At 48.8% G+C, this 26,835-nt stretch overlaps 3 protein-coding genes across 6 annotated transcripts in view; 2 read left to right on the top strand and 1 right to left on the bottom strand.

Annotated features, from left to right (window-relative positions):
- Positions 1-1,123: 1,123 nt before the first annotated feature.
- Positions 1,124-15,270, top strand: S1PR3 (sphingosine-1-phosphate receptor 3). 2 transcript variants are annotated; one of them, XM_055272032.2, is made up of 3 exons: positions 1,124-1,443; positions 1,725-1,950; positions 11,290-15,270. In XM_055272032.2, exon 3 carries the CDS (start codon positions 11,437-11,439, stop codon positions 12,571-12,573), a length of 1,137 nt encoding a protein of 378 aa, XP_055128007.1. In that variant the 5' UTR covers positions 1,124-1,443; positions 1,725-1,950; positions 11,290-11,436; the 3' UTR covers positions 12,574-15,270. The 2 variants fall into 2 exon arrangements, with proteins under 2 accessions (XP_055128007.1, XP_055128006.1); XM_055272031.2 differs by having other exon boundaries at positions 1,138-1,260.
- Positions 15,271-16,028: 758 nt separating this feature from the next.
- SHC3 (SHC adaptor protein 3) overlaps positions 16,029-26,835 on the bottom strand; it is a 302,721-nt gene continuing 291,914 nt past the window's right edge. For all 3 annotated transcript variants that reach the window (XM_055272026.2, XM_055272027.2, XM_055272029.2), the window contains exon 15: positions 16,029-23,836. In XM_055272026.2, coding sequence (XP_055128001.1) covers positions 23,708-23,836 — 129 coding nt within the window. In that variant the 3' untranslated portion in view covers positions 16,029-23,707. The remainder of the gene's footprint in view (positions 23,837-26,835) is intronic.
- LOC129479240 (uncharacterized) lies at positions 17,781-18,433 on the top strand. Its single transcript, XM_055272030.1, is given in 2 exon segments — positions 17,781-17,907; positions 17,910-18,433. Coding segments are annotated over 2 exon segments (651 nt in total).

The raw sequence follows: 26,835 nt of genomic DNA, 5'->3' as shown, positions 1-26,835 counted from the left end.
TTTCTCTAGGAACGGAGACTTGGGTGCCCGTTAAAATAACCCTCAGCCAGTACCCTAGCAGTAAATTTTTCATCATGGGAAGAGCCTAATTGAACAGATGTGTTGATGAACCTACTGACCACTTTGGTAGACACAGTGGCCACAGCCTGCTGTATTGTTATCCTGGCTGTGACCAATGCCAAAGGAGCATGTTTCCTTCTTTTCTTGACTTGATGCTGTAGGAGTCCAACAAAGGGAAGCACATTCAGGCCCACATGAAACTTGGGACAGAAGTGGCTTCTCAGAAGCGTGCACCGGGCACTTTGAACAAGTTGGAAGGCTACAGTGCCGGGAGACCACAGTAGCACAGGCAAAGTGGCTTAGGCGAAAATGCTGGGAAGTCCCCCAGCTCCCGGGGGGCCAGAGACTCTAGGGCGGGCAGCCTCAGCAGGCAGAGTCACTTGCCTCCTTCAGCTCAATTGCCGAGGGCTTGCGTTTCCCAGGAGGGAACAGGAGTGCCTCCGACTTCCACTCTTGGTGCCCTTCACCGCTCAAACTGCACCCCAAATAAGCATATGCACCCTGCTCCAAGGGAAGGATGCGCTGGGCTGATCCTCTGGAGGCAAGAGGGGAAAAGACAGAAAGTAACGAGCGGCCTTTGCACAAAGAATCTTCAACTCTCTGCAGCGGCCCCAGCGGCCCCAATCCTGCCAGCCCAGGAATGTACAGTCGGATAACAGGCCTCTCCTCGCTTTTTCGTCTTCTTCCTCCCGCTTCTCCCCTCTCTCCTTTTCCTCCTCCTCCTTTTTCTTTATTTTTCTCCTTTCTCCCCAAGCTTCTACTGTTGTTTCTGTGTTCGCTCGATCATGGCCTTTGACATTGATTGAAAATTTGGCAGTTCCTTCTCTCGGAATTCTTCTGTTTGAAGCCTTCATATGGATTTATTATTATTATTATTATTATTGCCACACAAAAGGGGCAAATCCGCGTGAGGAAGGGGGTCGCATGGGGTTCGGCTGAGATCCGCCGGCTGCGGGTCTAGGAGGGGCGCTGCTCTGTGCGGGAGTGGGCTCTGGTGCACCAGCAGAGGCTGGGGGAGAGTGCTGCCCCCGCCTGGAGCCCAAGCCTCTGCGTGCCTGGGGGTAGAGCTCGGAGAGGGACCAGGCAGGCGCCGGAGGGGAACAGCGCCGAGAAGGAAGAAGCCCAAACAAAAACGCTGTCCGGCGCCAGGCGCCCACTTACAAGCCCAAGCCGGTGCTCGGCCAGTTACAAAAGGAAATGGTCAGGATCGGGACAACGATAATGATAGTATTAATCCTCTTAAGAATCGGCCCAAACAAACCCTCGCTGTCAGCGCGGCAGGCGCCCGCCCAAGCCCAGACCTCGGTCCTGGTTCCGAGCCTGTTCCCGCTGGGTCTCTGGGCGCCCGGGTTCGGCACCTAGAGCTCGCCCCATGAGAACAGGGTCTGGAGGCCGGCCTGGCGACAGGGGCCGAAGGGCGAGCCGGACCCTAGGGGATTGGTGGGGTCGGGGAGAAAGGGTCCAGGCGAGGGGCGGGCGGGGCGCCCGGAGACCAGGCGGCTTGAGCGGTAGGTGGGGAGCTGGAGGAGTACCGGGTTCGCGGGCTGGGGACTGGGAGCCGGGGGGAGAGGGGTGGGAGTCGGGGGCGGCTAGGGGAGGGGCGGAGCGCGGGTCCCGCCCCGGCGGGCCGCTGGAAAAGTTTAGTCTCTGACTCGCTCGGGCAGAGGCCGAGGAAGCCGGTTCCGGAGACAGGGAACAGGGACTCAGGGACCCGAAGGCGGCGGCAGGACGCGACCGAGCAGGACCCCAGGCCCGGGAACGACGTCGCAAGCCCGGAGACTGCCGGGCCTCCCAGCCCAGCTGGCATTCGAGCGCAGGACCGGGCGCCCCGGCACCGCCGCTCGCCACCCACCAGGATGCCGGTGGCCCCAGCGCCCTCAGCCGACGGAGGTGAGCGGCGGGCCCGGGCGGGGCGCGCGAACGCAGAACCAGGGTGGGGGGCTGGGGGCCGAAGGACCCACCTTTCCAACAAAATTCCCACTGATCCCGGGCGCGACGGGGACCTGGGAGCGCCACGGCGGCCGGAGCGCTCCACATCAGCACCCCTCCCCCAGAGCCGCTGCAGGAACGCGGAGGAGGCCTTTTCCACCGCACCCGGAGCGTTTACAACGGGCTGGAGGTGAACACCTGGGTGAAAGTGGAGAGGCTGTTCGTGGAGAAGTTCCATCAGTCGTTTTCCTTGGACAATTAAAAAGTTAGGGTCCCGCAGTGCCAGGGCCTGGGGACGCTGGACGTGGGAGAGGGTTGTGGTCGTTAGCCTGGGAAAATCGTTCTTTTAAACAATATTCGCCGGAAAATTAGTTTTTTCCTAACATTTCTCAAACAAGGCAATTAGGGCCGTCAGAATCGGTGCTGGAAGACGAAGTCCCCACAGTGCAATAATGAGGTTCCCACGGAAAATCAGTACGTTGTGTTCATAACTGAGGTAACAGCTAGAGAAGGGGCTTTGTGCTTTTTGAGTCTCCCAATAGTCTCTCTCTCTCTCTCTCTCTCTCTCTCTCTCCCTCTGACTTTCTGGGCTTTGGACACTCCCAATGGCATATTTCTTTGTGATGTTTTTATATTTGGATATAAGAAAGGAACTTCTTGTTGGATTTTTTAAGGGAACACACTTCGTTTTGACCCTTCCAATAAGGAAAGGGGAGCTACAGGAACAGAGAGCTCTTTAGAAGGTTACTTTTAAATGGAGGCCCACCCTATACATGGTACCCACTCCCACTTGGACCTCTGAGACCTCCAGAATTAGGCATCATTCTAAAATCTGGACATTAGAAGTCACAGACTTTGTATATAACCACATATTCATAATTTATCTTTTCAATGTTTTTTATTCATAGACGAAAATCTCGCAGGCATGGTTAAGAAAAATATAATTCCTAGAAAGTACAAGGGAAGGATTATGTTCTGCAGATATATGACTAACAAGGATAGCTGGCCATGCCCAGGGCTGGTGTTGGTTGAGGAGGTGGTGATGGTGTGGGGTGTGTGTGTGTGTGTGTGCTTGAGGAGCTGTGGAAGTGTTCATATCTGTAAAGTATTATTTCTTGGATGCAGACCTTAATGGTAGGTTGAATAACTTTGTTGCCATAGAAGAAGAACCACACATCAGGCTTTTTTCATTAGCAAACCAGTAAGCACTCACTTTGGGCCTCTGAAGTCACTCCCATCACCTAACACCAGAGATACAAACTGAAGCTAACCCTTAAGAGCCTCCCCTCTTAAGAGAGAATGGTTTCTCAACCAGTTTTCATCTTTGAAAATGCCATTTTCCTCTTTATCATTGTGATTTTTATTCAAATGCATGAGTCTCTGATTTTCTACCATATGCAAAGGGTAGAGACTACAGTTTCCTATAGAAGAAACTTTACATAGTGGCCGAAGGATCTTATTTCTCAAAATTCAGGAACTGGGTTTCCTCTTTCTGGAAATTATGACACTAACTTGATTTCATGGTATCTCTTTCATCTTCCTCAATACCTGTGCTGTATGTATATTTTTATTATATACTGTAGGTATATTTTTATTACCAAAAAAGAGAATTTGAGCATGCCACAATCTTGAAAAATCTGAGGTTGCCCTGCTGTAGAACCCTTTAACTGCCAGGACTTTGTACTGTTTCCCAAGTGTTACCAGAGCCAGGCCGCCAGCCTTATGCAGTCTGTTTACCTTAGCTGGAACCAGGGTGCTGTGCTGTGGGTTCTATGAACCTTTCTGTTTCCTCATATTTGGCTTCGTAATTCCTTTCTTATCAGTTTGGGAGGCTTTTCCTATTATTCCTCTGCCATATGTTTTCTGCCAAATTAATTGCCTGAAGATTTTCCTTAAGCTTTTGGAGATATATAATGTTTGAGGAAAAAGAATAGACTGAGTGGAATTGTATCTAGTTTCAGTTAATAACACGTTTCAGTTGATGTTACTGTTATAGCTACTGGGCATAAAGTCTCCTTCCCTTTTTTGAATCCTATTTTTGAGGAATTGAAGCTGTGTCTGTAAGAGACAATAGGCCAGTTGGGTTAAATCAGTGACGAGATTGTCCAGTGCAGATTGGTGCCCAGTGAGTGGATCTTCACTGCTCACAGGCCGGGCTGGGGTCAGCTCACACAGCGGGGTGAGGGTCTGCTCCTCAAGCAGTGGATGGTGCTCTTTGGCCTTGCAGATGCCGCTGCATTTTCCTGGCTTCGAAATTTTCCAGATATTTCAGTGCCCCCAGAATGACATGCTAACATTCTGCTGGCATGGGAGCATGAGGCAGTTTGTCTCTAAAACATGCCAGAGAATCTCTTGTCACCACCTAGGCAAAGAACCAGTGGCAAGGTGGCAGCCTCCCAAAGAGCTCATCCCTAATGTGACATTCTGGAATCAGATGGCACGGACACCGGCCCAGCCCAGCCCCTTCCAAGCTCTGTGACCAAGGACAAGTGACACCCCCCCCTCCCTCAGCCTCGGTCTCCTCCTGTGTACCTTCAGAAGGCAGACGCTGCCATGGAGCCATGTGTGCTATGTCCGTGGTGCAAGGTGGCACACATGCTGAGTCACCAGGTGAGACTGCCGCTTTGGGAAGGGATAGGAAGGATCTCAGGTAGCCTTCGTGGGCAGGATGCCTCTTATTTGAATGTGCCTTTAGCCACCTCACAGAGCCTATTTCCACATCCCTGTGGATTCATCCCTGTGGAAATCTTGAGAGTCATTTATCCTGTGCCATCATGAAGCAGCAGCAGAATGAAGAAGGTTTAAAAAGACTCATGGACAGGCCAAGGGGTCAAACACCTCCTGGCTCAGATGCACTTGCCTTCTCACATGCAAGTCTGGAAGCTCAGGATGGTGTTCACGGAGGCAGATGCTCGGGGCCGGGGCCTGAGTTTCCTGGGGCACAGCCTCCATATCTGGGGTTCCCTGGACTATGCCCTGATAGCTCATAATGTCCCAGCCTTATTTGTGTTGGAGAAGGACTTGGGGAAAAGCCACCGGGAAGCAGTAAGTCTAAACAGGGAAGTGCACTGACTTGCATGCTTTGAAGAAGAGAAGGGAGAAAAGATACAAAGCCCTCACCTGGTTTGTCCGTAACAGTTGTTATTTCTCAGGGGAGCTGCATTAATGGGTCAAGCATGTGCAGCCGGATGTGTGAAGCAAGCATTTTGCAATGGACTATCTCCAAAAGCAGAGCGAGGTCACCCAAGAAATCTAGAGCAAGGGAAAATACTCATTAGCAAAGGAATTTTGCTGGAGCCTTGTAACGGCCGACTCATTATTTCCTTTCCAAGTTATTTTGAATGAAATTTTAAAAAAATCTTGCTTTCCAAGAAATTTTGCTTGTTGACGTATGTTTGGTGTTTTAATTCAGTTTGGAGGATGAACTAGTTAATTTCCCTGGGAGTACATGCCTATTAAAAATATAGCATCCTGCATCTGACCAAGATGTTATCTTACTATCTTATTGTGCCTATCTTTTATGCGGAGAGAGAAAGGGGGGTGTTGGGAAGGAGACCAGACTGTGGAAATATTTTCTTTATTTTTTCTCTTTTTCTTCCTTTTATAGTTTGTTTATTTTTCAACTTGACATGGGTAGAGAAAGCGAATCACTAGTATAGAAAGCACATCTGGAATCCATCCGGCCTCCTCCCTCTGGCTCACCCTCCTCCCAGCAATGTTTCTCCTTGGAAATTGGGGGAAGGTAGGCCCCTCTGACCTTGGCAGGGTCTAACTTGGGGTCATCCACTGCATACTCATCTTCCAGAAGGCGTCTTATTCCTTCTCGACAAAAAAAATGTGTTGGTATTAAAATACTTTGAGGTAGGCTGGATGATCCCAGCTTAGTGAGGATGACATGAAAACCCTTAGCTAATGGGGTCTTTATTGAGTAGAACTCAGGTAAGTTCAGATGTGAGCAGTGTCTCTCAGTAAACATGGAAAGACTGAAGATGCAGACAATCAAATACTTAAGTCTCTTGAAGAGCTGGGTGGTGGGCGGTGTCTGCCCAGGTGGTCAGGGAGATGTGTTAGTGTAGCACTTGGAAGAAGGTGGAACGACCAGGCAAGGATGTGCCATGGAGGTGGGCAGTGGGAGCAGCCCAGCGTCAGTGTCAGCGTCTGTATTGGTTAGAAGACCACCACTAATGAGGAGGAGCGTCTCTACCCTGCAGCTGTCTGTACTCCTGTGTCTTCTGTAATGTGCCAAGCTTTCTGAGTATATACAAAACTAGTCTGCAAAGAGCCATATGTCTCAGCATCTGGCTTTATTTCTAAGCGTTCAGGTGGAATTTAAGCCACGATCAAATTTACAATGTCACTGCCAGCTCTGGACACTTACTTTTGGAATAAAGCAGAGTGAAGACTAATACTGCATCAGTCTTGCCCTGTGTTACGGGCCACCCCTTCTCCCCACACCAGTTTTGCAAGATGGGCTGGCTGGGGTCTGGGAAACCCAGTGCCTCTGAGTCATGGTTAAAGCCCATCTCAGACATCAACACACCGCTCACAAATCAACGTTGGCCCTGCGGAAACATGGACATGTGTTCGCCAAGAGAACATCCTCAATCAATCTCAGCAGTGCTCCTTGATGATAATCAACACATGGGCCATGGAAGAAATTACCCCATGTCCATAAACAAGACACTACCCACACCATGAGAGCAAGAATATTCAGCATGCAGGTGCATCTATGTGCATGACTCTACAGGCACCATGGGGAGAGGAAAGCAATGGACACAACTGTATCCTGCAGGGTTTCATTCATATGAAGGTCAGAAGCAGGCTAAACTCACCTAGGGGAGAGTCCTATCCCAGGTAGTCGTCATGCTTGGGGACAGGTGGTGACTAGGAGGGGCACAAGGAAGGCTGCAGGGTCTGGCCCGTCTTGTCGCTGGCCTGGGTGCTGGTCTCACTGATCTCTGTGTGGTGGGGCAGGACAGCCTCCCAGGCCTGCTGGTGCCTGCAGTGCCCAGCACTCCTGCCGTGCCTGGCAGTGTTAGTACCAATCCACCAGAGTGGCTGACTCCCCTCTTGCCCTGAGTAGGGCTTGCTGACTCCAGGAGCCTCAGGCTGGGGTGGGCTTTGAGCTTTCTTCTAGCAAACTTGAGGTCTGTGGCTGGTACCCCTCAGGAGCGGAGGGGAACTCTTGTCCATGAGGTGCTTTTTACCATGTGCAATAATGTGTAGACGCATCCAAAATCAATCTGGCCTTTAGCCCAGCACTTAACTCTTGGGATGAGGCCTGCTTTGTAAATGTTGATAATCCAGAGAAAATGAGCTTTTAGATTCCAAAGACAGCCAGATATCTTCCACTTATGCAAAATGCAGAGAATCATATTTAACAAAAGATGTTCTCGACAAATATGCTTCTTGAGGGATGAATACTTAATTATAAGGGAAATGATAAATCAAACATTAGTGGGAAAATATGTTTGCCCTCAAGATTCGTGATTTTGATGGGTCTCTGGCAAATCTTATACTGCGTTTATTGGGGTTATTTTATTGCTGGTTATTAGTTTTTAATTGTTTGCTTGTTTTCTGCTCCGCTCAATTTGGTATAAGCCGTAGGTCTATTCACCCTCTTCTCTCCATTCCCGGGAGCACGTCCAGATCTGGCTGTTGGATGCATGGCAAAAGCAAAGGTGTGGAGAAGGTTCAGAGGAGGCAGGACATGTATAAAATGGTAGGGTGAGGTTGTCATGGGGGAAACTGAGGCACAGGAGGCAAGCTGAGTTAGTACAAGAACAGTCTGAATTATAACAACATGCCAGTGTTACCTAAAAGGATGAGGAACATGGAGCTGTACTTGAATCCCTACCTGAGCTGGGGAAAAAGGGCCTCAGGAATCACTGACATTGGAACCAAGGTTTGTCTGCAGCTTGTCAGTTTCTGGGACAGAAACCCAACATACTGGAGTGGGTATCCCAGTGATCTGTAGGATAAACCAGGACACTGTGGTGTCATGGACAGCTGGCTGTCTGCCAGGTGACAGCCCCTCTCGTTGCAATGTGAGCCAGGCAGGTCATCTGTTTGGCAGCATGGTGAGGGCTCTGGCCCTAGTTGCTATGGGAGGGAGGATGCTGGCACAGGGCACTGCTCACAGACTGCCTTTGCTCCATGCCTTTTCCATGAGCATGAGTGGCTGTTCACGTGGGAAACGGCAGAGCCCTCGCAGCCCCCATCAGCCCTGTGCAGTGGTACTGGAGGTGGCGGGAGACAGCCTGAGGGCCCAGGTTGTCCACATACCCGGCTTCATGCCAGGGTGCATGCCGGGCACAGCACATGTGTCCCTGAGAGGCCCCTGATTGGGGTGGAAACCCAGCAAAGTGAAAATGAGAAATAGTGATTCTCCAGTCCCTGTTCACAGATAAAGAAAGAAAGAAATGATAAGCAATACTAGGCCTGGTGTGGTAGTTCACACCTGTAATCCCAGCACTTTGGGAGGCCAAGGCAGGCAGATCACTTGAGGTCAGGAGTTCAAGACCAGCCTGGCCAACATGGTGAAACCCCGTCTCTACTAAAAATACAAATATTAGCCGGGCATGGTGGCGGGCACCTGTAGTCCCAGCTACTCAGGAGGCTGAGGCAGGAGAATTGCTTGAACCCGGGAGGCCGAGGGTGTAGTGAGCCGGGATCGCGCCACTGCACTCCAGCCTGGGTGACAGAATGAGACTCCATCCCCAAAACAAAACAAAACAAAACAAAAAACAAACAAACAAAAACAACTAAAGGGACAGTATCTTTTTAGCACCCATCAGTGTACAGGATGCTGGGGAGGGTACTGTGAACTTACCCATGGTGAAAGTCCCTGTGTTAATGGATAAGCTCAATGCTCAGAAAATGCTGCTGACTATGGTATTGCCCCATTTAAAAAGACAGTTTGCAGTACTTTTTCAGAAGTGGCATGCAGCCTCAGAGAAAAGTCACCAGGGGCTGGGATGATTCCAGAAAATGTTATAGAGCAAGTGGAATTTGACTTGAGGCTTGAAGGATGGGCAAGATTTAAATAAAAATCAGAAACGGTAGAGAGGGAGGGGCTGGGGGGAAGGCTGCCCACTGGACTGTCCTGTTCACCTCCAGGAGAACCTACAGGCAAGACGTGGTCTCTTATCAGGTGAATGGGGAGCCAAGCAGGGCTGGCATGGGTGAGCCACAGCTCGAGGAGGCAGGCCCAGGGCCCTGCGCTGCCTGTCATGGCTCATGAGTGATGGGAGAGATCTGGGCAGGCAACCCCCTCTCGTCCTGCATCATCAGCCTGGACTTGGAACTTGGCTGCTTTTTCTTTCTGCAGTTAGCAGAGGGCCTTGGCCAACATATAAGCCTTTCTGCCAGCACTTGGCATTCCAGCTGACCTCGACCCAAGGTCTCTGTGACTTCAGGAGGCGGCAGCTGGGAAGGGTCAGGGCAGTTCCAGGCAGAGCACAGACGTCAGCTCGGACATCCCACCCCCCGCCAATCCCCCACCCCCGGGGTTTCCAGAACAACCAATACCACCAAGCTCTAGGACACTGGAAAAAAAGTCTTTGCAAAGAAGCAAGGGGCCATCTAAGAAAATCCAGGACCCCCAAATTGATGTAGGGAGAGGAGGGCTTTGACAGCATTCACCACTCTGGAGGGTCACAAGGATACAGAAACCATTTGGAGCCACCTCTGCTTCTCAGCCCCACCCAGGCAAGCCCTGGATCTTCAAGGGACTGATTTGTACCTGGGAATAAACTCATGGGTGGATGAGATTCAGAGTCTATCAACTCTAAAATGCAGAGCCCCTAGTATTGATGAGTAGTTCATGCGTCTCTGAAGCAAATTTAGGGCTGTGGTTCAAACATTGTAAAAGTTAAAAAAAATTCACTGGATACACACAGTGGGCTCTTTTAAATTAACCACATTTGAACTTAATTAGATATTTAAATACTCAAATAATAAATGATGGCTGGGCGCAGTGTCTCATGCCTGTAATCCCAGCACTTTGGGAGGCTGAGGCAGGCTGATCACTTGAGGTCAGGAGTTCGAGCCCAGCCTGACCAACATGGTGAAACCCCGTCTCTACTAAAAATACAAAAATTAGCCAGGCATGGTGGTGGGTGCCTGTAATCCCAGATACTTGGGAGGCTGAGGCAGCAGAATCACTTGAACCCGGGAGGCAGAGGTTGCAGTGAGCCGAGATCGCGCCACTGCATTCCAGCCTGGGTGACAGAGCAACACTTCATCTCAAAAAAAAAATTTTTTTTAATAAAAATAAAACATAAAATAAAATAAATGAGTCCACTGAAAGCAGTTTCTACCTTGATAGTTGGGTGTGTGGCATCATCGACATCACAGAAGGCTGATCGATATTACCAGGTGTGGCTGAGTGCAAGTGTTTGAGGTCTGGTGGGGAAAGAGTTTGGAATTCAGAACCCATCGAGGCCTTCGCTCACCACTTTCCCTCTCTCACAGTGCTCTCAAATGTGCCACTTCTGTTGGCTCACATGCACCCATGCTCTATTTGATATTCAGGGCTCTGAATTTCAAGCCAGACTCAGTCAGTGTGATGGTCGCTGCTTTCCTGTCCTTCCTTTATCCTCTGTAGACTTGGGTCCCGTTTTTGCAGGTTGATGTTCCTTCTTTGCTGGGCTCCGGACTCGCTGCTCACGAGTGCGCTGTCTGCATGGGCACTGTCCAGACATGCACTGTTGGTCCCTCGATGGCCGCATGGTCAGGCCTCAGGGCTCTCTGCCAGGCCGACCTACAGCCCATTCAGACCTGATTTCTGGGCCTGGATCCAGGGGACGCCATCTGGGAAGTGCGGGAGCTTCCCACGATGTCACTGTGAAACTCACCAGGGAGGTCTTAGAAATTGAGCCGGCATCATTCAGATTCCATCCTGCTTTTTGGTCCTGAGAAAATCCTGCTTTTCCCTGAGTAACTGGGATAATGGGTCACCAGCTCCCATGCCCTAGATGAGGACTAGTTAGCATTTTCTAGTGCCTGGAGATTTCCAGATGGAAGCTGTACCTGGGTCTGTGTATCTTTGTTACAGGATTCAATAATTCATGCACTGAATTTCCCTTCCTGGCAACTCTAGACACCAAATCGCTTCCCATGGTCTCCCCCAATCACTTAGGAATTTAGCCTGTGTCTAAAGACCCTCTCTGCAGCCTGACGTGGCTAGCCATCCCAGTACTTCCACGTTTTTCATGCCTTTCTCCAACAGCGTTGCCGTGGCCCCGTAGGCGGCGATCGTTTTATCAATGGTCGCTCCCTCTTTTTATCTGTTGGCAGGAGCCCTTTTTCAACGCCCTCGCGAGAGTCTGGCCTGCAGGCCTTGCTGAATGAAGCCAGAACCTCAGCTCCGCTTCCCTTTGAAATGAATGTTCCTCGGGCGCCCTCTCGTGGATTTTGGAGCTGATCGTCTGTGAATGTCAAGTGATGGCTACTGCCCTCCCGCCGCGTCTCCAGCCTGCGCGGGGGAACGAGACCCTGCGGGAGCATTACCAGTACGTGGGGAAGCTGGCGGACAGGCTGAAGGAGGCCTCTGAGGGCAGCACGCTCACCACCGTGCTCTTCTTGGTCATCTGCAGCTTCATCGTCTTGGAGAACCTGATGGTTTTGATTGCCATCTGGAAAAACAATAAATTTCACAACCGCATGTACTTTTTCATTGGCAACCTGGCTCTCTGCGACCTGCTGGCCGGCATCGCTTACAAGGTCAACATTCTGATGTCTGGCAAGAAGACGTTCAGCCTGTCTCCCACGGTCTGGTTCCTCAGGGAGGGCAGTATGTTCGTGGCCCTCGGGGCGTCCACCTGCAGCTTACTGGCCATCGCCATCGAGCGGCACTTGACGATGATCAAAATGAGGCCTTACGACGCCAACAAGAAGCACCGCGTCTTCCTCCTGATCGGGATGTGCTGGCTCATTGCCTTCACGCTGGGCGCCCTGCCCATTCTGGGCTGGAACTGCCTGCACAATCTCCCTGACTGCTCTACCATCCTGCCCCTCTACTCCAAGAAGTACATCGCCTTCTGCATCAGCATCTTCACGGCCATCCTGGTGACCATCGTGATCCTCTACGCACGCATCTACTTCCTGGTGAAGTCCAGTAGCCGTAAGGTGGCCAACCACAACAACTCGGAGCGGTCCATGGCACTGCTGCGGACCGTGGTGATTGTGGTGAGCGTGTTCATCGCCTGCTGGTCCCCACTCTTCATCCTCTTCCTCATTGATGTGGCCTGCAGGGTGCAGGCGTGCCCCGTCCTCTTCAAGGCTCAGTGGTTCATCGTGTTGGCTGTGCTCAACTCGGCCATGAACCCGGTCATCTACACGCTGGCCAGCAAGGAGATGCGGCGGGCCTTCTTCCGTCTGGTCTGCAACTGCCTGGTCAGGGGACGGGGGACCCACACCTCACCCATCCAGCCTGCGCTCGACCCAAGTAGAAGTAAATCAAGCAGCAGCAACAATAGCAGCCACTCTCCGAAGGTCAAGGAAGACCTGCCCCACACAGCCCCCTCATCCTGCATCATGGACAAGAACGCAGCACTTCAGAATGGGATCTTCTGCAACTGATCGTCTCCATGCGCCCGGCTCTGCGGCTGTGTTCTTATTTATTGCATGCATCGCTTCCACAAGGGCCCCTGGAGAGCTGTGACTCGGGAGAGCTACCTTACTTTGACCAACAGCCTGCCCAGTGTGGATGTCTCTTGCAGAGGGGGCCCAAGGAATCACCACCCCGTTTCAGTGTAAACAACGTGCCTTGTCCACTTTGGGCTCCAGAGTCTTTCAGATGTACTAAGCTGCTGACATCATCCGCTGCCTTCTGCTGCATCCTAGACACCCTCCCTTTTGTTCACAGAGAGGGAAGGTCGTGGGCCACACAATGCTGTGTGATTCTCCATGTGCCTCTGAATGGTGTTTTGATGATTTTACACTACATTTCCTGTGCATAGAATGGATGCTTGTATATTCATACATCTCTATGTTACACAGAATTTGTGTTGCAGGTGTTTGCCATGTGGTACCTACATAGAATCTCCATACAACACACAGTTAGGTAACAGGTTATACAAGTGGGTTCAGACTGAACCCCCAGTACAAGGACATTGTTTTGAACTAGGTGGACATGCCATCCCTGGTCTCCTTAGACTGACATGAATCTAATGTTAACCAAGTTCTTAAAGTTCAAATTCCCCCAAAAGGGCTTGTCCAAGGCTGGCCCCAGATGTGTGGGTCTGACCCACACCAGCTGGCTGGTTTCATTCATGTGAAGCCCTGTATCCTTTCAGTCATTTGTCCCTGCGTAATTTTAATCCTATTCCAAAGCCAAATTTTGTGATGGTTTTCAGGTTTCTGCAAATCACAGAAAAGCCAGCCAAGATCACCCAGGAGCTTGTACCCCCAGATGGGCCAAAGAAAGAGCCTATGAGGGAGAAGCAGAAGTGGACGGCTGGCCTGGCTCACCTTCCCACACCAGTGGGGCAGGGGTCTGCTTCAGGAAACGGAAGGTATCCAGGAAATGAGCAGAGATTCACAAGACAGCACTTTGATTCTATGTTGAGTTTGTTTCTATATTAGAAAAGCACCAAGTCAGTAATCCCCCGTGGCATCACAGCTAAGTAGCTGTGGCCACCAGCAGCTTCACAGCGTCCTGAAAGCTGGCACTGATCGTGACTGTCAGTGAAAGAAGTTTAATTGTCAGGTTAGAAAATGTGATCTGGCAGTTTATCCATTCTTCAGAGTAATGTAATAATACCTATGTGATGCTATAATTTTACTTTTCAACATAAGTTGAACCCATAGCTGTCTGTTTACCTTGTAAAGGGATTACTTAGAAGACATTTTTGTACATGCTCTTCCCCAAGGATTGTACATGTTATACAAATAGATGGAAAGAAAAGCGAACATGTTTGTAGAACTATCATAAGCACACAGTTGCTGTGTTGCGTTCTCTTTAAAAACAAAGACAAAACCAACCAGCGTTCAAAGGAACCTCCCATCAGAGTCCCCTAAAGTATTTTAGGTTCAGTGAGCATTTGCCTGAATAAAACCTAAAAGAGTAGTCTTAACACATTAATGATTTTTTCTAAGAGAAATTGATTCCTGTTTTGTCATCTGATGCAAGTTGCTCTTATAAAGAGACATTTTCGTGGGTTCAGGGTAACTCATCTCCATGGGCTGACCAAAGACTTTTCTAATTTTTGTTACTGATGAGATGAAACCTATTTGTAAGGATATCTTCCCCAGGAGCATTTCTGTTGCCTTCTTGACATCAATGAAAAGTAGCGTATTCTGTTATGAAATAGCATGAGAAAACCCAGGGCATTTCTAGGACAGTAAAACATTAAAGTACTGGATTAAGAAAACAACAACAGGCCGGGCGCAGTGGCTCATGCCTGTAATCCCAGCACTTTGGGAGGCTGAGGCGGGTGGATCACCTGAGGTCAGGAGTTTGTGACCAGCCTGGCCAACATGGTGAAATCCCGTCTCTACTAAAAATACAAAAATTAGCTGGATGCGGTAGCGCATGCCTTTAGTCCCAGCTACTTGAGAGGCTGAGGCTGGAGAATTGCTCAAACCCGGGAGGTGGAGATTGCAGTGAGCCGAGATCGCACCACTGCACTCCAGCCTGGGCGACAGAGCGACCCTCTGTCTCAAAAAATAATAATAATAAATAAATAAAACAACAACAAAATGCATCAGAGAGCCAAAACATTCAGTATTGCATTTTCACATAGGTAATGAAATGACTTTGGAACTTTATCTGTGTTATAGTTATGAGTTGCTTTGGGAGCGTTGGAGCTCTCTGTAGCTATTGTTCATAACACTTTGCTCCATAACCCTGATGTCCCCAATATCTAAGTATCTCAGCCTTCATCCATTAACTCTACTAGGGAGCCCACAGCCACCATTTCCACTAGGAGGTATCAGTGTTTGTGGTATGACATAAGGCTCCCTTGAAATAACAAGACTTTTGAGCAATCTGAATTAAAAATACATCAAAAAAGTAATAGTGCTCATTTGCTAAATGCAAAAAATAATCACCTTTGATACCAATGTGTACCAATATGCCTAACTAGCTAGCCAGCTGGAGATAATTTAGCAGCGAATGTTTCAAAGCCCTAACCTTGAAGTTTGGAAACAGGTGGTCTTCTATGCTGCAGAGAAACTATGCATTAGGTCTCTTTTCAGTTAGAAACCTTTACTATTTCCAATGTATGTTTGTTAAAAAAAAATAATAATAAAACCAAAAGCCTTTGTGGAAACCCACTCTTGGGAGTCCGTGTAATGGGACTGTTTTATTGTTTTCACCTGGCGCCCTCCCCACTGCAGGGGTGCGCACTGTTGTTGCAGGCTTGCTACCCACCTGTGTTTCTCAGCATTTCAGGAATTATACCACATTTAGAACCCCAAAGAACCTTTCCCCTTTCTTCTTACCCACTATCATAGGTGGTATTTTAATGAAGCTTCGGTGCCTTGGGTGCTATTTACACCAATTTTGGTAGGTCATACTATTTTGAGAATGGTCTTTTGATAGGGAGAAATTTGTAAGACCCATGGCAATAAAAGCGCAGCTCAAAGACATGGGACCTCTTGTCCTGCCCCATTTGCTGTTGTTTGTGCAGCAGGAGAGAATAGGTCAGAGCCAACCCTTGCACACTAGCTTTCTCCCATAGAAACGGTCCATTTTAGCCTCTGCCCCGCTTGCTATGTAAAGAGGAGGCCAGTGCTTGGCATAACTGTTCTGGTAGCAATGCTTGTTACAACTCATGATGAAATGCCCCAACACAAGTGAGGACACAGCTGCCCACCCCGGTGCTAGAAGGTAAGTTGAGTCCTCTAGGAGTACATCTGCCAGGATGCATTTTCATTCCGCAGCCTTGATGAATGGGACGAGGCTTTGTTGTGACTGTTTTTTAAGCAGTCTCCCAGGGAATCACTGACAATACCTACTTCTTAGAGAAAAGTTTCAAGCTCCCCTCCTCTCTTTTGTGAGGCAATACAAAATCCATCATCCAAATGAAAGATACTTTTCACAACAGCCTTTATTGCCTGCAGACTTACATGTATAGTCCTTTAAACAATTAACTGTTTAGAAAATGGTTGTTTCTCTCAACCCTTGAGCCAGTTATTCCACGCTGGTAAGACCCTTTCACAGAAATGTAACAAAGTGCATTTTATAGAAAACATCTAATTAAATCACCAGTTTCATGCTTTTAAATTGTATCTACAAGTGCAAAACCGCAACACCCAAATGTTTTTAGTATCTAAGTCAGACATCCAAAGGTTAGCTACATAATCAGAAATGCGCACACCACTGTTCCGATAATAAAGGCACATTTTCCAATAACCAATTATAACAAGAAGTGCAGCATTACCTAAATTGGGTGTGTCATCTTCCCCTCCTGGGTCACAGGATGACACCTGGGGATGCGATGCTGTGCCTGCACTTGGCGATCCCAGGAGCACAGAAATGCACCAGACAGATCATGAAGGGCTCATGCTTGGAAACCACACCATTTCCTGACAGAGTGAAGGAATCCCTGTGGATTCATTGAAAGGGAGGAGGGAATTTAAGCTAATTCTCTTCACCTGCTGTGTTGTCAAATCTCCAAAACATTGACCAGATAACTTAGGTGTTTTTCATTTGTCATAGAACAAAGATTAGAGAACTTGAAATTCGTTTTGCATTTCCACTCCTCAGGGATGTCGGAAAAGCCAATTCTGTTCCAGCACAAAGTAGAAAGTGGTGAATTGGCAATACGCCAAGACATAGACTGTTACAGTAATTCTTTTTGTTTCACAAAAGTTAATGGAAACAAAACAACTTTCAAATAATATTCATTTGTCAGTGTGTATAATTTGCCATCCAAATGCTTTTTAAAAAGTTATTATCTTATTATTACACATTAAATTTACATGGAGTTGTCTCCTAATCCTGGTATTTTAACACCAAATGTTTAATTCTGAATACAAAGAAACATTCACATACTTAATTTTACAATATTCTGGAACAAGTTATATTCAAAAGTCAAATGAACAGAGAACATTCCACTTGCAACCAACACATAGTTGTTAACAAAATTAACCCCATTAATATTTAAAGATGGATTTATCCATTAATGCCTGTTTTAATTGTCACTTGATTTTGGTGGTTAGAAACTTTGGTTATGGTAAAAATGATCACATGAGTGGGAATTCATTACCTCAAAGCTCAGGACCACAGCTCCCCATGTGCATGTTTTTCTGTCTGCAGTATTTCAAGGTGAGACAACAAAATAGACACCTAAAATTGTATGAGATTTTATTCCTGGTGCTTTTTCAGCGAGAACCGTTTTTCCAGCCCTAGGGAAGGAGCCTGTGTGGTTTTGGCCTGAAGGATTAATTAATTCAGAGCATCTGTGACAGCCAGGAGGAGGAAAGAAGGGAGGCTGGGATCACCTCCTGCCCCTTCTAGTATCTCTACTGAGAGTGACAACTCCAGGCTGTCCCCCCGCATCCTGAGCCTTCCATGCTCTCCTCCATGCCACTAACACTCAGTATCTGACACCTGCAGTGCGAAGCCTCCAGAGTCCCCAGACTGACCTGGGCACTCCACCCTTGCTGGTTCTAGTTTACGTGGACACACGGGTACCTTAAGCCTTGTCACACTCCAACACCTTTGTGTGTGTGTGTCTTTATTTCTTTCTAGGTTATAAACTCAGGCAGAGACCTCATACATTCACTTCTCTATCCCACGATCCCAGGACAGGGCCAGCCACATATTAACTAATGCACAAATGAGGCCAAGAAGCTGGCTAGAAATCCCAAGAAACTGTGCCAGGTATATGCAGCTGCACCTGGGAATACACGAAAGCATGACATCACGAGCACAGCCTCCTCCACCACACCTTCCCTTTCTCTTCCTTCCCCGCAGACAGCTATGCATGGCTGCATGAAGGAAGATCTAAATCTAGACTTGTTTTATCCTCCCCTTCCCTTCTTCTCACCTTTATTCTGCCTCCACCTTCTTCTTTCTTTGTCTTCCCCTGCTGGCTTCTCTGTCATTTCCCACAGTGGGTTCCCCCAACCCCTGTGGTCCTCGTGTCCTGTTCTTGTTCCCTTTGTGCTGGATCCCACATCCTACAGCATCCAGGACCATCTTCCGTGGCTGATGCCACAGCCTGCCAATTCCCAAATTCTTCACATTTGTCTGATTTCCTACTTAGCTGAAAAACCAAAGCCCAGGGAGGAGTCCCAAGGTGCACAACACAGAGCCAATCTGCGTGTGTACAGAGATGCAGATCCGTTTTTAATCAATGTAAGTATATGCGTATATGTATATACATATGCAATTCACATTCACAAGTCCTGGTATAAAGTTGCAATTTTTCTGGCTGCTATAAAATGTGCCAGTTTTAAAACTGTGCATTTGTTGCTTGCAAACTTATAAATATGTATAAACCCCATTATAAATAAATTGTGGCTGGCAGATGGCATTTAAGCTGCCAGCAATGGTTGCATGGAGTTATAAATGCTTATTAATTCTCCACTTTTAAATTCACAGCACGGACCCTGGGATCTGTGACACAAAGTGGTATGAAAACATAATTATAAATTAGAGGGGGGAAAGCCATCAATAAGAGACAGGTAAGGGCTAGAAACTCTCACTAGTGAGTGGTTCTCAAAGACTTCAGAGCAGCTGCACCAGCATCACCTCAAGATTTTTTGAAATGCAAATTCTTGGGCCCCACTCCAGACCTAGGGAGTCAGGAACTTGGTGGGGCCAGGGGGGTGGGAGGGCCTGCAATCTTTGTCTGAACCAGCTCGCAGGGTGGTTCTGATGCCTGCCTTCCACTCCAAGTCTTCTTGTCACGAACGCCTGTCTCTCGTCCCAGGGACATCCCCGGCTTAGGAAGTATGCTCAGGTGTGTGCAGGGCCAGTCACAAATTGTTTCCAGAAACAGCCTTTCATAAGTGATAGACTTGGTGCATAAATACCCCAGCTGTCTCCCCACCTTGCTGGTTGAACTCTGGGGTGTCAGCTCTGTCTCTCGGGGTTCCCCAGTGGGATTCGGCTCCAGTTGTGCACATGATGGTAACTTACTTGATAATGCACGCCTTCCTCGTCAGCTTCCTTCTCTCCCTGCTCCTGGGATCTTCACTCAAATAAACTACATGCCCTCAAATCCTCCCTCAGGGTCTCCTTCTGGAGGAACCCCAACTAAGAGGAAATAGAAACACTGCCTCTCCCATCTGAATGACTCAGGCTTTTATGCATTTTGAGATGGAGCACAGATGTAGAACCCCTGGAGGGAAGCACTGCTTGCCATTTCCATGGGGCAGGGGGCGAGCTTTACGTGCAGGCCCAGGACTGTGAGTCCTGTGCTCTTTCCTAAGTTGATCCCCAGCCCCTTGCATGGCTCCAGTTTCCTCTTCTGAAAAGCGGGGCCCCCTGCTGGGCTGTCTTACCAAGGTCCCTTCCCTGTGATCCTGTGTGGAGCTGACAGTTATAGGTTGGCACTATGTCCAGGAGTGGGTTTGTCCTCTTCATCTTTCTTAGAGCCAGCTTTGAAAGTTCCATGGGAGAACCTGAGTATTACTCTGAAACCCACTGCAAGGTCTGTCTGAGTCCTGCAATGACCTCTTTGCAATCTTTCCACAATCCTCCCACTCACTCCCAATCCTACTGTCACCGTCCACAGAAAGGGATTTATGGACAGCAGGCAAAGTTGGGCCAGCGAGAGAGAACCAATGGGCACGTTGGGAATGCAAAATTTTAGAAAATCATTGCGCTTTATATGTTTCATATATTTGTCAATCCCCAGCACACCCTCAAGCTGGTAACATGTATAGCCCTGCAGTGTAGAGCACGCCAAGGCTCAGAGAAATCCAGCAACCTGCCTGAGTCCATGCCGTTCTGGGTGTGCCAGGGTGGAGGCTGGATGGAGGTATCTACTCATGGCCCACATTGCCTCTGCCCCGGATAGGCCTATAGTCTGAGGCTTCTGCCCGGCTCAGCCCAACAGAAAAGAGATGTGTGACTGCCTTCAGGTGGCAGCCAGTTTGGAGGAAATGAGGACCCAGATGTCCATCTTCAAGCATTGCTTATAGAAAGAAGCTACCCAAGTGTCGGATGCTACTGTAAAGGAAAGCTTTATTTCAGGAGCTGGGGGCCACCTTCAGAATCCCAGCACCAGGCATGGAGGTTGGGCTGGACACACATGTCCACTGTTCCCCTGGCGCATGAGCCCTTTAGGGTCCACCCTTCCCTGGGCCTGTCCTTCCTTTTAAGTTAGGCCTTTACCTACATACACAGCTTGTCATTTCCTGTCTGTATTAGAAATTACCCACGACCTCCTCCACCTCCAGGAGGCCCTAAAGAAGGCCATATATGGCCCAATCAGGCCTTTGTTCATTATCCCAACATTAGAGATGGCCTGACAAAATAGCCGCTTGCTCATCAAGGCTGAGCGACGCCCAGTCTTTGGGCACTTCAAATATAAAAAGCAGCAACAGTGGTGTCTTAAGCACAGGATTTAAGATTGAATCATTTGACTGCGGTGTTTTTCACCTCCCCACCTGATTCTCCAGTGAGCTACTCAGAGGCAGCCTTGGAGGTCAAGAATCAAAGCTGATTTAAACCACAATGAACACCCCCACGAGAGGCCCAGCCGGCCTCCGCGGGACGGAGACATCATTTGAAGCACAGCTGATTCATTTGTGGGGTTAGGGGAGGTGGGTAGGGGTCTCTAGGACCACTCGGTAAGGGCAGAGGGGCCGTTTTAGGACTGCTGGCCCCCACCTTGTACTCCCAGAAGACATAGGTTTGGGGTTAAGTGTTGGGAGTGCCCATTGGAGGGGCAGCAGGGCCCAGGTGCACTCTGCAGGGCCAGGGCGGCCCAGCACAGCAGCAGCGACTGTGCCCTGGAAGCCTGAGGCCCTGGAACGCAAGGCACAGTGCCGTTCCCGCTGCGTTCATTGTTCAGCTTCCCTGCCCTGCCCAGGCAGAGATGTGGCCTGAGAAAGCGTGGGGAAGAGGGGACCAGGCTAGACAGGGAGGAGGCTCCATTGCTTTTGCCTTGGAATCCTGAGCTCAAAACACAGGCTGGCACACAGCAGGGCTCAGGAAACGCTGAGTGAGCAGAAGAGCTCTGCAGCCAGATGACAACATGGCCTCCAGCAAGGTGCGGCACCAGCCCCAGCCTCAGTTTTCCCATGTGTCTGTGAGGCTCACAGGAATGGCCCAGCACACGGTGCTAGAGGGAAGAGTTGGGATAACTAATGTGTGCTCTAACCCACTTTACAAATGGGAGGGAACAAACATTAGAAAATCACTGCCATCTGCTAAGTCTGAAGCCTGCTCACTTCACTGGCACTATTCTAGTGTAACCAATATATAATCTGAGTTTAAAAATGTATATTTTGAATTAATATTAAAAAGAAAAAATTTGACTCCAATACTTTGAATTTTCTAAATTGATTCTCATGCAAAAAATATTATATATATTTTCTATCACCATCGAACCAGACACTGACTTCACAGCAAGAGCTACTAAAGCTGCAGATTACCATTCAAGTCCCCCCAAGAGAAAAATAAAGTAAATCAAATGTTACAGCATTCACAGCTCCTAACTTGCGTTTCCTACTTTGCTATTGCCCCTGAATGTTATAATAGCATTTTGACCTTTCACAAGTGGGGAAGGCACAAATGTTGAAAGAAGGTCATTTCGCACATTTTTCTATGTGGTGCACATTCACGCACAGGTGGGTCAGAGCCGTGTGTGTCTCTCCAGGGCTCCCAGCCTCCCAGAGGACAGATGTGCAGGGCAGCTCTCAGAGCACCCAAGTCTATGCTGTCTTGGGGCAGGAGCCTGATGCAGCTGCTGCCAGCATCCCCGTGCAGCCGTCTGCTTCTGGATCACTAAGCGGAGTATCCACATGATGCCTGAAGCCAAAACCATTCCAGGAAACAGCAGCACAGTCTATGTTAGTGTCAGACTCTCCAGAGTTTCAATCCACTGCAGAACATTCTAGAACACTGACTTCACTGTCATCTCAAATTCATTGTACCTCCAAAGGCAAAGACTCCCTAGAAGGCCATGCATGAAGGCTGGGGCCTGCCCTGACTCATCCTCACTGGTTAGCTCTAACCTGTCCTTCCATCTGGCCACACGCACACCCCACGGCAGAAATGGAGCTCATACTATTGGCATTAGAACTTAGCAGTATTATTATCTGCCAGATTTTTCAGTCTCCTCATAACTCTCCTTACAGGATCAGATTTATCACTATCCAACTCTAAGTGTGTTTAGTGTGTCTTTCTATTCTGCTGACCCGTACCCTACAGGGTGCTGTACCCTGTGGGGTCTCACCAGAATGAGAGCCACGCTGCCAACAAGCAAATGGATCCATCTATTCTTTAAAGGGTATCTGTGAAAATCACAGGGCAGTCTCAGCCCAGATAGTATTTGAAAGGTATAAACATTGCCAGCTTTCTAACACCAAATGACTCCTCAGGAAATGACAGTATTTTACCTGGAAGAAAGGGAGTCAAGACAAAGAGTGGGGGCAGGCACATGCTCTTCCCTGCAGCGACTGAGAAACCTTGTTGTTGGGACAGCAGGCCTTTTCCCCATCCCTCATGCCAGAGGCAGAACCTCAAATGGATTCCAGTGACTCCTGGGCTTCTGGCACACGCAGCCCCAGAAGCCTCAATGCCTGAGTCTTCGGGACTGAGCTCTGGGATGGGTGCCTGCTCTTGCTGTCGCACAGGCTTCTCCCCTATTGTATAAGGCGGGAGGGGGACTTTACTAGCAACTACCACAAGCAGCCTGTAGTCAACCACTGACTAGAGGGAGACACAAACCAGGAATTTGCTCCGACCACCCTTCTACAAATACCCATTTTAGCATTAGATACACGAGAACAGGGAAGCACTTGTCAATCAAGATCTTGATTGGTGAAGCTTATTTTGTGCCATTTTGGCATGAGATGAATTCCCAAGTACTCCTCGCACAACTGGGATCAAGGGTGGCGGGGTCCTGTGCTCAGCAGGACCCAGAGGAGCTGGAGTGCCACCTGTTCTTTAGTGAAGCTGCAGCGAGTCGTGTGGTGTTGGACACCCCAGGCACGTGGAGTGCAGTGCAGGGAGCACAGGAGGTGTCCCAGGGAGGCCAAGGGAGGATGCCCGCTCCCACCAGCAAGCACAGCCATGCCTCAGAACCAGTATCTCATAGCTTTCAGTGCAGGGCTAGGCATGCTCTGAGCAGCATGCCTTGCGATTCCCTCACAATTCTGTGTTTCTATTCCACTCCAATTGTGCTTATTAGGTAAAACTGCAGGCTACACCTTCCTAGTGGCATTTCCCAGTGGGATGGGTCAGTTGAATTAAATTTTTGCCTGGACAACTACAGTCAAAACTTATTTTTTTTTTCAGTAAAAACATACAGCACAGAACATTAGTCTTACATCTTTCTTAGTCTTAAAAAATATAAATATAGAGGGATAATTTGTATAGGATGTATAGGTATGTACACCTTTAATATGCATATGGGAAATTCAGAACCAAGTTTATGAAACTTGACCTTAAAGGAAGCCTTCCTTTTGAAGCTTTTGAAGAAGGCTCTGAGCCACAAGCAGCTGTCCCAGTTCCTGCAGCCCCGATTCTAGTTCACTCCAGGTCCTCCTGACCTGGTGCGCAGTGCTGGGAGCAGCGCTGGCTGGGTCACTGCTTCCTCTCCACTGGCTGCTGGAGGCACAGCTCACTCCCTGCAGAGACGATGGGCAGGCTGCTCTCTAGGTGGTGGTTGACGAGGTGGCTGATACTGTCAAAGACTCTGTCCTTCGTCCGGATCTATGAATGAAGCAAAGGAAAGGTTAAGCACATCTCACAGGCAGCAAAAAGAGAACATGCTTTGCTCAGAATCAGCCAGACCATTTGAACTGGCCCAGAAGGAAAGGAGGAAGGGACAAGGGGCTTCCCCCACTTTAGAATTGCTGTCAGCAAAGACCCTGGTCACTAGCAACGGCCAATCCATTTCACTGGTTGGGCTCACCTCCAAACTACCTGAAGACCTTTCAGCAACCATAAGCCCAGGCCCCTGGGACTGAGCTCTAGAATGTCCCAGCCCACTGTCCTATAGGCATGGCCTCCCCCACCTTCACCAACCAAGGCCACCTCACCTGTCTCTTCTGCTCCCTCCCTGGCCCTCTCAGGATAGCCCTGAACTGGGCTCTGCAGGCTCCCGTGACCCTCCCACTTATAGGCCTTTGCATGGCCATCTCCCAGCCCAGAATGATTGTCTTCCACCTGAGCCTGGCCCCACCTCAATGCCAGCACCTCCAGGCAGCCTTCCTTCCTCTTCAGGTGTCCTGGGCACCCGCCAGGGGCAAGCCTCACAGTTCCCAGAGGACCTCCTGTTGCCCCTGCAGTCCCTCACTGGAGAGTGAGCCAGGCTGGGTCAGAGGTACAGGGTCCGTGTTCCTGGGCTTTGAGTTCTACAGCCTGCCCATAAACTTTTAATGCCATGTTAGGGGAGAGGAGGTTGAACACTCTGCCCTGTTTGCTGGCCTGCACTGTGGTCCCTGGGGTACATCAGCCGCCTCCACTCTGAGCTGGCACATTCACAGATATCGCTCACACTTGAAAAAGGTGGGGTGGGGCCTGTCAGGAGCAATCTTTCGAGGAGTTCTGGACACAGTCTCCTGGGACTTGCATGTTTGAGAAGTGAGAGATGGGGGCAGAAAGCAGCCACCTGACTAGGTGCATTCACCTTCACAGGCCACCCTCGCGGCTATGCTCGAGGGTCAGCTGAATTCCCTGGCTTCACTCTCCAGCCTTAGCAGGGGTCTCCTCTCCACCAGTGTGTGCAAATGAGTTTCCAGGAGCCCATCCTTTCATGGGACACCCAGCTCTCCTAGCCCTACTGCAGGGACTCCTGAGGCAGTGTTCATTCTCCTGTTTCCCCCAATATTCTCTTTTCCCCAAATTCTCATTGTGACTCCTGCTTCCACTAATGTGGCCACTCTCGCCCCTCCCCCTCCATCAACCTAACAAAGAAACATCAGCCTCTGGACTTTCAACCTCCATCCTGCTCCCATCCCAAATCTATACTTCAGGTGTGCATATTGGAAATCCCCACCCAAGGTGCTCTGAGAAGCTCATACCATCTGCTCATGGCTCTACCAATTAGCACCTGAAGGAACAGAAAAACTTTGAAATTAGAATGTTTTCCCCCTGCAGGAACCCTCTCCACCCATCTCCGTAAGCACCAGAGGGAGAAGAGCTCTCTGGACCAGAGGGTCTCCTGATTGTTGGGCACTAAGCCTCACTAAGGATGTAACCTGTTGGGCAAGTTCAAAAGGAAGCTTTTTGCAAGACTTCCCAGCATCTTTCTACTGAGGTTGTTTAATTCTCTCGGGGCTCCTCAGCATTCCTGCCCCAGAAAGACCCCCTGAGTAACTCAAGAAGCATACTTATTTGGAAGCCAGGGGCATCCAGGAACTCAGCTTGAGACCAGTATTGGGGTGTTGCCTTAACATTGACTCCTTACTCTCATTCCCTAATGACTGACACTCACATAAGTTCTGGGTGAACTGGAATGGGTGAAGAGTGATTTAGGGCAGGGAAGTGTCTGAGACAATAGTCTCAACGTGGTCTCACCTCCAAACCTCCTGAGGACCTTTTAGTAGCCACAGCCCAGGCCCCAGGCCAGTTCCATAAGGAGCTCAGTGTGGGGCCTGGGCACCAAGTGAGTTCTACAGCCTGCCCATAAACTTTTAATGCCATGTTAGGGGAGAGGAGGTTGAACACTCTGCCCTGTTTGCTGGCCTGCACTGTGGTCCCTGGGGTACATCAGCCGCCTCCACTCTGAGCTGGTAAGACAGCCCAGCAGGGGGCTCCTCCAGTGATTCCAATATGCTGCCAAAGCTGAGAACCACCAGTTAGCATATTTCAGTATACAGGCTGGCCAACATAAACACACATATATGTATTTACTGACTAAGGAAATAGAGAGGCCAGTTCACTTCATTGCCATAAATACTCAAGTCTGGCTTCTGCCCAGAGAACTTATAGCCAACAGAACTCTCTGTGTGGACCCACCTATTATGCACTAGAAATGCTGATGGCTGATTAAAACCACTGGGCAACCAGGACAAATCTAGACTCCAGACACACCTGCAAGGATTCTGCCACAGTGAAGACACATGGAATGTTAACCCCAGACAACTGGTTGAGGCTGTGCATCGTAAAGAGGAAATAAAAATCAAGATGAAAGCCTTCATTCTAGTCAGGCTACAGAAGAGACTAAAATGTGCATATACTAGAAATTAAGAAAAGTCTAAAATCAATCATCTAAGCTTCCATCTTAGGAAACTAGAAAAAGAACAAATTAATCTAAAGTAAGCAGGAGGAAAGAAATAATAGAAAAAAATTAGGGCAGAAATCAATAAATTGAAAACAGCAAATCAGTAGAAAAAATAAATGAAACCGAAAGCTGGCTCTTTGAAAATATCAATAAAATTGATAAACCTCTAGCCAGGCTAAAAAAAAAAAAAGATGATAAGGCCCAAATTATCAATATAAGAAAGAAAAGAGGGGACCCCACAACAGATCCCAAGAACATTAAAAAGACAATAAAGAAATACAGGAATAACGGAATTCAACTTTGTGACCAGTTTATCAGGGTCTTATTTGCATTTGGTTTACAATATTCCCAACATATGATAGGCTTATTGGGATGCAAGCCCATCCTAGGTTGAGGAGCATCTGTATTATGGATGGCTCTATGCTCACAAATTTGATAATCTAAGTTAAAAAATTCCTTGAAAGACACAACTTGCCAAAACTGA

The sequence above is a fragment of the Symphalangus syndactylus genome, chromosome 3 (genome assembly GCF_028878055.3).
Source record: "Symphalangus syndactylus isolate Jambi chromosome 3, NHGRI_mSymSyn1-v2.1_pri, whole genome shotgun sequence".
Lineage (NCBI taxonomy): Eukaryota > Metazoa > Chordata > Mammalia > Primates > Hylobatidae > Symphalangus > Symphalangus syndactylus.
This window is presented reverse-complemented; position numbering and strand designations above follow the sequence as displayed.

Excerpts from the sequence above, each read along its gene's own strand:
- S1PR3 (XM_055272032.2), top strand. The coding sequence starts at position 11,437 with ATGGCTACTGCCCTCCCGCCGCGTCTCCAGCCTGCGCGGGGGAACGAG.